This window comes from Chenopodium album, chromosome 16 (genome assembly GCF_948465745.1).
Source record: "Chenopodium album chromosome 16, dcCheAlbu1.1, whole genome shotgun sequence".
Lineage (NCBI taxonomy): Eukaryota > Viridiplantae > Streptophyta > Magnoliopsida > Caryophyllales > Amaranthaceae > Chenopodium > Chenopodium album.
Window position 1 is genome coordinate 47,920,252 of NC_137849.1, and position 9,973 is coordinate 47,930,224.

Below are 9,973 nucleotides of genomic sequence, written 5' to 3' on the forward strand. Positions count from 1 at the left end.
AAAATACAAATAAAATCGTGTATCACATAAGCTTTCACCTGATGTATATTAATATGGACTACATTTCTTAGCCAGAAATCAAAGAATCAAATAGCACAAGTCAAAAATATCCTCATCAAATAAGTTGACTATTTATCTTAAAGTTCTCAAATATCCTTTTTCTAACAACAAAAACTAACCTGAAAACCATAAATATGAAATGTCAGTCCACTCACCTTTCACCTTTTTTTTTAATTTTCCTTTTTCTTTTGTTGACTTTTTTTTGTTGACATTTTATACAACTTCTATAAAGTAAATTATTATAAAAATCACTGTCTCCAATTTACTCTCTCCCTCCTTTTTATTGTCTTATCTGTACGGTTCAATACGGAACTACATTTATCTCTTTCTCTTTCTTCAGATAAATTACCGGTTCAACCGGTAACCAGTTAACATCACCGTCGAAGCACTAAACTCCCTTTTTGTACGGACGCCACGTGCCCCAATCTCCGGCGCTTTTATTGGTTCGTTTAATTCACGCGCTAAATCAACACGTGGCGTACGATCATCCCTGTTTAAAAATCAATGGCTATAAATAAAAAGTACACTCAAATTAAGTTTTTTTTTTTTTAAAAAACATTTGTTTGATGACTTAACCTCCTTAACATTTTCTTCTTCTCTCTCCTCTAACTCCCACCTTCTTTCTAGCTTCTGTTGTGTTTTTCACTATTTTGTTTGAATTAAAAATTAATGTAAATTAAACTCTTTTTTTATATTAATTTGATGGTAGTACAAGAAACCCATAAGTTTGAAGAAAAAAACCCTATAAAAAAGAGAGAAAGATTTGATTTTTAAGGGGAAAATAGTTGAAGAAATTCTATGATTTTTTGGAGATTTTTGGGAATTTGTTGTTTTTTTGTTGGGTGGTTTTCAAGTGGGGTTTATGGCGGTGACATAGTTCATGAAGATAATAAAGCTCCCAAGAAGCCTGGCTGTGAAAACAATTTTGTCCTGGTAATTTTGTTTTATTTTCAGTAATTTTAAGTATTTTTGAGATGCATATGATTTATGATTAGTTGCTTAATTTGATTTGATTTGATCAATTTCTGAAATTAGAGCTGAAATGGGTGTCGTTTTGATTTTTGTGGGTGTTCTTTTGGTTAAAGTCTTGTTTTTTTGGGCCTTTGACTTTTTTTTTTTCTTGGGATGATTTATGTATAATTTTTCAATTCAATAAAATGGTAAAATTTTTTTATTTTGATTTTTGATTGAGAGATGTGGGGTTGGGTATAGTAGAGCTATGCTCACTAGTCACTACAAATCTAGAGTGGTGACTTTTTGTTTGATCATTTGTTGGGAGAGTTTCCTTCCCAGTTGGGGCTTGAGTACGCTCAAATCTGGATTAGTCAGAGTCTACTATGCTTTGAATTACCGGGTGAAGTACCCTAACATCGAAACCTTGATATTTGGTTTTTTTTAAAATTAATGATAATGATATCTATAATAATAATTACTACTTGGTATTAGTTTATAATCTTGTTTTGATGTTGTTCCTAATTTGGTTTTTACATATATCTTGTGAAGTTGTGATGGAATTATATGTAGTCATTTCAGCTTCAAGCTAATATCTTGTGCTTTTGATATATTGCTGTACAGAACATTTGGATTTTTTAATAAGGGTTTTGATCAAGTAGAGCTTAAGGCCTATGGCTGAATTATGTAGATTTTTCCTCAAGTGATCTAGGAATGTTAAAACATTGTGATCGTTATTATCATAATAGGTTAAGGTGCCAACATGGGTTGATGGATTTGAGGATAATGAGTATGTGGGACTCGGTGCTCGATTTGGGCCAACACTGGAGTCGAAGGAAAAGCATGCCAACCAAACAAGACTCGCTCTGGCAGACCCTCCGGACTGTTGCAGTCCTCCCAGAAATAAGGTTCATATCTTTGTTTTCAGCTATGTTCTCCAATATTATATTTTACATAATATACTCCTAAAAATCTAAGATAAATTTTGCCTGTCTTTTAACAGAATATCCTACAAAGGTGGTACTGTGATTACAGTAGTAAATCTAACAATTTTTGTTTGACTTCCCATGGCTATTATGGGTTACCTAATTTGTCTATTATCTAGTATACTATATTATTATTATCATCTATCTAGTTTCATGTACTTCGAAGTAATTTGGGATTCCTTAAGTCCCAGAACTCCTGATTACATAATTGATACTCTCCAAGTAGCATACCCCTTTCATTGCCTCGGACATGTATGTTTTAATTATAAAAATGGAAAATACTACACCTTGGAGATGCTACTGCTATCTGCAAGTTCTGGTTCTGATAAAAAAGATCCATGAGCTAACACGTAAAGCATCAGCTGAAATAGGAAGGGCAAAAATTTGCCCCCTTCCAATTGTTTGCCCGCAAGACGTATGTTTGAGTAATATTTCATTCCTTAGTGAAGTTAGATAAGTTATATTTAGCCCATGTAGTATACAGTAATATGTAATGGATTGTTATGCTCAAGAAAGTGTTTAGAAATTCATCATTGAGTTGAATTCCACATGAGGTTTGCAACCTGAATATTTTATCAATTAGGTAATTGTGCCCTTTTTTTTTCCTTGAAAAGTTTTTCGTTTATCAAGCGTTTATCTGTTTATTCCTCCTTTAATAGTTATGCCTTTTCTTTCATTTTATGTGTAGCTTACTGGTGAAGCTATACTAGTATACCGTGGTAATTGCAGTTTTACTACAAAGACAAACATTGCAGAAGATGCTGGTGCTTCAGCTATCCTTATTGTAAACAATAGCACAGGTATTTGCTCTATCTCTTCTCTGTTATGGATTCTGCTACTTCGTATGCTTTGATGTGCCCTTTTAAAAGTTTCAGGCGAAGTGTTTATTTTATTTTGCCTAGTTTATGGTGGCAGCGGTGCTCTAACACATGTTTTAATTATTCTTCAAACATGTTTTGTTTGCTAATGTAGTGTCCTTAATTTTGCACAAGGAAGATTTATCCGTTGGCACAAATCCTTCTGGCCTCTGGTCCTCACGCTCTCTCTTTCTTGCTTTATCATGCTAACTTAAGTTTGGTGAAGGCCTAGTGTTATTGGATTTTTAGTCAAGTCATGGCCGCATCATTTTACCTTCTCAAAGAAGCCTATATATTGGTTGCTCCACAATGGCCTTGAATGTGTTTTTTTTTTTTTTTTTTAAAAAATCTGGGCTTATCTCCAGTTCTCCACAATGGACTATCTATTAAAAAAATTCAATTGATAATTTGTTTGAAGGCTTTACGACTTTTTTCTGGCTAGAGAAGGTCAGTGTGTTGTTACTGCAATCTGCAAGAGACAAGAAATCAAAGTATTAAATCTTGGCCGAACTTCCATATCCCAACTGCTGCAAACCATCACATTCTGTGACTGCAAGATCACAACTTAGGAATACAGCTGCAGGCCTGCAGTGGTGGTTTTGTTTATTGGTTAATAGTGTGAAGCTTTTTCATAGGACCCCAAATTTAAAGTGATTACATGTTTTGGCACACATATGTGATGTTTGTCCAATCAGATCTGCTATTGATGCCAAATCTGAAAATTGTCGGAAATCAGCATATCTGTATGTATGTGTCTGGTCTCAGGATTTCTCTGCTCTATAGACCCCATAATACATGTCCATTGTACACTCCTATGTTCCCCTGACCTTGATTTTATAGAAGTCTTGGTAAAATGGTGATGAGACAATGGTTAATTGCTCTTTTGGTAGAAATTTACTATTTTTCCTTGTGGGATAGATTCTTTATGGCTTGAGGTATGGCTTTTTGTGCAAACAGAGAACCACAACTGATGTCTGTTGTGTGAAATCTCTCTATTACAGCTAGAGAGCATAACTATTCATTGGATCTTTCATACAGAACTCTTTAAAATGGTCTGTGAGGAGGATGCTGATACAAATATCCGCATTCCTGCTGTCATGTTACCAATATATGCTGGTGAAACCTTGGAAGATTTATTGTACAACAATTCTAGGGGTAAGATATAATTGCTTTGATTGACACGTATTGGTAACCATGTATGGCTTGAACAGCCATTGTTTTTGGCATGGGTTTTCATTTCCTATGACTATTTACAGGATTCCCTTTCTTCAGTTTATGTGCAGCTGTACTCTCCAAAGCGCCCAGAAGTTGATGTGGCAGAAGTTTTTCTGTGGCTCATGGCTGTCGGCACTATTTTATGTGCGTCTTATTGGTCCGCATGGAATGCAAGGGAGGCAGCTATTGAACATGATAAGATGTTAAAGGTTCTGCCATGCAATTTTTGGATGCTTGTGTATTTTCTTGTTTGAAAAGGTGAAAATGGATGATAAAATCAAATTATTTGATTTTGTTCTGCAGGATGCATCAGAGGAGGTTGCAGTTTCTGAAGAAACTGGTTCATCTGCATTTGTAGATATTAGTACCAGATCAGCATTTCTTTTCGTTGTGGTTGCTTCATTGTTTTTGGTTATGCTGTACAAACTTATGTCACTCTGGTTTATCGATGTTCTGGTGGTTCTGTTTTGCATTGGTGGAGCAGAGGTAAGCGCAGCTCATAAGTTGCACAACTGCAGTTTAATTCAGTTTTTCTTTTGGCAGAACAGATCCTGATTATCCTTTACATTTATGTATGATCAGAGAGGCATCTCAACCATAAGTATTTACCTAAAATGTTTGTTTTTCACTGTTAAAATCTGTACTGATCTAAGCTCTATGATCTTGTACAGGGTTTGCAAACGTGCTTGGTAGCGTTGCTATCAAGGTACGCTTACATATTGCTTGAAGTTCTTGTTATGCCATATTTCTAAACTCTATCTAAATAAATAAATAATCTGCAACAATTTGATGCTTTTCTCAGCTAAGTGCATGTTGTACTGTCTGGTGACATGAGATCCAATCCTATGATGTGTTGGCTAAGTCTATGTGATATTGTGCAAATAAATTTGGGTAAAGTGCAGAATAAACTGACATGCTTGCAAATATAGTTTCAGGTGCTTTAAACATGCTGCCGGAACATTTATTAAAGTGCCCATCTTTGGAGCAGTCTCATATCTGGCTATGGCTGTTTCTCCGTTCTGCATAGTATGTGCTGTTCTTTGGGGTGTTTACCGCCGGGAGCCCTTTGCATGGATTGGTCAAGATATTCTTGTATGAATTTATCTTTATCCATTTTCCTTAGTTCTACGGCTTCTACCTATTTTACCACTTATGAACATTGCGTTGATTACAGTCTTTGCTGCGTCATGCATTATTTTTGGTTTAATAACAGGCTGAGTCCTGGAATAGGCTTTAGATAATTGGGTCAAATTCAAAGAAAGACTGAGCTTAGGACTAGTTCTGGTAGGGGAGACTGAAGACTTGGAATAACATACTTCATTTTCAATAAAAGAGAAAAAAGAATTGTGCTCAGACCACTGTTGTAGTTTGTACTTATGGTGGAATATTCTTTTTGTCATGCTCTGCTGGGGAAAGTTAGCATTAAATGTTCTTTTACCTAAGATTTGAACTTTTAACCGGAGTCTGGGTGGGATTAAAAGGAGGAGAAACGTTAGATATCTTAAAATTTTTGCATCCACCCAGCATGCTTTATTTTTCCCAATTTCCAGGGAAAGACATACGGGGATGGTTTAAAATGTTTCTTCTTGTTATAGGTGCTTGCTGAAAATCTAAAACTGCTAACTAACTTTTTGCTTTGGTAGGGTATTGCGTTAATTCTCACTGTACTTCAGATTGTGCGTGTACCAAATCTCAAGGTAAAACCTTACTTCTCTCAATTTCTTCCTTAGTTCCTTTGATATCTGTGTGGTGTATGGTTTATATTGCATGTACTACATGAAGTGACCTATACAAATTGCCTTCTAAATACCCCCCATGTCACCCCTGATCCAAAAACCAAAAAAAATCTGGCATCCCCACTATAAAATATTCATGAAAAACTAGATATAGTTCCTTTTGAATTCTTGATTATTGACCAAATCCTTCCAGACAACCCAGGCTACACCTTTCTGACTTTACAGTACTCGAGGAAGAGAACCTATTAACAAGTGGGATGTGAAAGTTATTTTACCAGGGATGAGATTTGGCTTCATTAATCAGGTCACATTTTACAATGTACGTATTTTATTTAGTTAAAAATTTGGAAATTCTAACTCTAGGAATTTTTAAATAGATATTGAGATTTGACAAGCAATATGAACCTATTAACAAGTGGGATGTGAAAGTTATTTTACCAGGGATGAGATTTGGCTTCATTAATCAGGTCACATTTTACAAAGTACGTATTTTATTTAGTTAAAATTTTGGAAATTCTAACTCCAGGAATTTTTAAATAGATATTGAGATTTGACAAGCAATATGAGCTCTCTGGGGATAAGCTTTTGCTAATAAATGGCTAGCTTTCAGTTTTTCGTTACCTCAATGATAAAGAAGTTCCTTTCTTTCTAGGCCTTCTCCCATACCTTTTTATAGATTCAAAACCATTGAATAATAAAGGTCCTTTTCATTAATAGCTAAATTCCACCCATTTTGATGTTTCCAGCACTTTAAGCATTAATATTCTGCTGTTTTAAAAAAGGGACAAAATTAGTGTAGCAATCTCAAGTCATCGTCGTGACTATTAGCTTTGTGGCAGTTTTGAACATGTTAGCTTATCATTGATTTTGAGTCTTCCAACTAGTATGACACCTAAAGGTCAATTATGTGCTTGTGTGGCTCAACCTGAAATTATTTAAGAGAGCAAGAAGAATTTGAAGTTTACTTCCTGTAACTATTGTATAGGCCTTTCACCTTTGAGTTAGGCTGGAGTAAGAATTGTGTTGTTGCCCATTTGCTAGCTGTATGTAACTTTATATTTCTCCTTAATTCTGACAGGTTGGCACAGTTCTTCTCAGTTGTGCGTTCTTTTATGACATATTTTGGGTCTTTGCTTCCAAGTGGTTCTTCCATGAGAGTGTTATGATTGTGGTGAGTCATTTTATTCTCTTCCTGCTGATTCAACGTATGTAGCTGTCTCTCAATGTACAAGATACATAAGTTGTTTTCTGATCTCTATACAGGTTGCTCGTGGTGATAATAGTGGGGAAGATGGAATTCCAATGCTGTTGAAGATACCAAGGATGTTTGACCCGTGGGGCGGTTACAGTGTCATTGGATTTGGGGACATCATCTTGCCAGGATTAGTAATAGCCTTTTCATTAAGGTGAACAAATCTGCTTTGCTTGCTTGCTTGAACGCCTTAATCCCATAAGTGGGGTCAGCTACATGATTTGAAAAATAGATTGTAGACCTATGCTCTGATTTGGAAAATAGATTGTACACCTATGCTACTCCAATACTTCATTTTCTTTTCTTGAATGGCAGTCTGACACTTGAAAAGCAAATGAATTTGATTGGCATTTTAGCGAGTTGCTACTTCTTTATTCTATTGAGTATTGAATATTTGAATGGCATTATGTTGAATGTTGGAATCCAATGTACTAGCATTGTCCATCCTGTAGCATACAGGAATGCTTTTGAGTTGTGGTTTTGGAAGGACTTGTGATTTCTGCACTAAATTCGAGGGCAGTGCTAAAATATTAATGTATTTTCTAATTAGAGTATTTACTCCATTGTCACACAATTGCATTTGCTTCGTGATGTTTCTGCTTGGATTAAGTTAATGGGTTGAGTGGTTGACTATGCAGATATGACTGGCTGGGGAACAAGAGAATTCGAGCTGGATACTTTTTGTGGGGAATGACTGCTTATGGTTTAGGTATGAAAAAAATATGAAACTTGTGGACTCGGACATATATAGTATTGAAATAACATTATTGTGTTGGATAGGGTTATTATTCTCTTTATCTTATTTAAATATGAAATCTGTAGCATTGCCTTTATCAATTCTTTCATCTTCCCCACCCCATTTTTTTTTTTTATAGAAATTTATGTGTTTTTCGCTTGTTCTAGTCGTTTAACGTCCCCTTCCTCCGGGGCATAGCAAGGTTCATCACTACTTTTCTTGTTTCTGAAACAATTTTTATTCCACATAGGATCTACATCATATATGTTTGAAACTTTGAAAGCAGTAATGTCTCCATGACATCTGATCTATGATATGCTGGCTAGTTTGTTTTAGATTTCCTGGCTGGAGTTTAAAGATGACCTCTCAAGTTCTTATAAATTTCTGTTGCAGGTCTCCTAGTAACGTATGTTGCTTTGAACTTGATGGACGGACATGGCCAGCCAGCTCTCCTCTACATAGTTCCTTTTACGCTTGGTAAGTATCATATTTTCTGAGCACTGATAACCATTGTAAGTATCATATTTTCTGAGCACTGATAACCACTGGTAAGTCGGACTTCTTTTAGTGGAATTTTTGGTAATTTCCATGTATCACTGTACAAATCGAATCGGGTTAAAAGATTCATCCACATGATGAAATACTGACTAGAAAATAACACATCAAGTTATTATCCCACATTCGCTCTTCTACCCTGGCCCGCAACACAGACAATTTTCCATCTCAGTTATGCAGCCACCAATTCTTCTCTCCTTCGTGTCAAAGCCACTGGCCATTCTGTAGACACCAGCTGTGATGTGGTCTTGTCAGCACCAGCAAGGTCCAAAGACCTTCATTGTTTCCCTTTCAGTGAACTTTTGTGTTTTCATTTCGGTGAACTTTAGCCATCTTTATGTACTTCTCATTTCTTACTCGTAGTAGTGGGTGAAAAAGAGGAGTTTTGGGCATTAGTTTGACCACTGATTGTGCCTTTTTATTTATTGATCTGTAATCTGTGCAGGCACATTCTTGACACTTGCTAAAAAAAGAGGTGATCTTAAGAATCTATGGACAAGGGGAGAACCCAATAGACCTTGTCCGCATGTCCGGCTCCATTCATCTCAATAGCGGGTATTACTTAGGGTGTAACATCAACTATCAGGACTGTTAGAGGGGATAAAATCCCTGTGTAAGTTGTAGGAGATGTAACATAATGTTTGGTATAGTTTTGATACTTTACCATTGCCCCAGGGTTATGTAGTTACCCAGATATAGTAGAGAATTATCTTTTCCCCTCTTAACATTTTTTTTTAGTTATGTTTATTCATGGGTGATGCTATCTGCACGCCTCCAAAGCCTTCATGCACTCCCATCTGTAAGTGCAGATATTCGACACAATGCTCTTATATGCCGGAGTAGAAGAAGACTTTTCTGGGGTGCAGATAGAAGTTCCTTCATATGTTTTGATTCTTTCCTGGTATTTTGTCCCATGCTCCTTGGAAACTATGTAATGCGAGCACCTGCGTGAGTTGATGTTTGAGAAACGCGTTGTCCATTGTATTGATCAGTTGGTTTTCTCATTCTTTAGCTAGTTAGTCATAAGCATCTCATGTTGTTGTCTACAACTTGTTCAACAAATGATGGTGAAAGTGAAGTAAAGATTACTTTTTGTGTTGATAATGCCAACTTGGTAAAATTTTATGAGTTCATCTCTACTATGTGGTTCTTCAACTATATAATTGAAAGTCGTACAAGTATAGATTACATAAATCAAAATTCGCGATGTCAATGTTTTCTCACCTCACTACACAAATAATTTTAAAATTGAGACACTCGCTAGTTACTTATAAAATTACATCCATTATTGTATTTCTTCCCTTTTATTTCCCTCATCCCATTTGGATTATGGGGACAAATAGTAGAGAAGAAATGTAATATACTCCAGTTTTCACAAATATTATAAAAATAATAAATGATTCCCTATTTTCAATAAAACCCTGAGATCAGAAATTGATAAGGTGAAAGATTTTATGATGTTTGAGGTGTTATTAGTAGAAAGGTGATCTACTAATCAAGAATTCAAGATTAAGACACCGTTTACTTCACCTTATTTTTGATGAACTGAAATTATTTTTACTGAAACAAAATTGTGTTTGCTGAACTTAAATTATTTTTACTGAACTTAAATTAATTTTACTGAA

General features: G+C 35.5%; 1 protein-coding gene across 1 annotated transcript; it reads left to right on the top strand.

Annotated features, from left to right (window-relative positions):
• The first annotated feature begins 612 nt into the window (after positions 1 to 612).
• Positions 613 to 9,452, top strand: LOC145586801 (signal peptide peptidase-like 4). Its single transcript, XM_081643732.1, has 14 exons — positions 613 to 993; positions 1,761 to 1,919; positions 2,686 to 2,797; positions 3,893 to 4,009; positions 4,127 to 4,278; positions 4,373 to 4,555; positions 4,741 to 4,775; positions 4,999 to 5,161; positions 5,713 to 5,766; positions 6,884 to 6,976; positions 7,069 to 7,211; positions 7,696 to 7,766; positions 8,187 to 8,270; positions 8,794 to 9,452. The coding sequence occupies exons 1-14, from the start codon at positions 859 to 861 to the stop codon at positions 8,898 to 8,900; spliced, it is 1,608 nt and encodes a 535-aa protein (XP_081499858.1). The 5' UTR covers positions 613 to 858; the 3' UTR covers positions 8,901 to 9,452.
• The last annotated feature ends 521 nt before the right edge of the window (positions 9,453 to 9,973 follow it).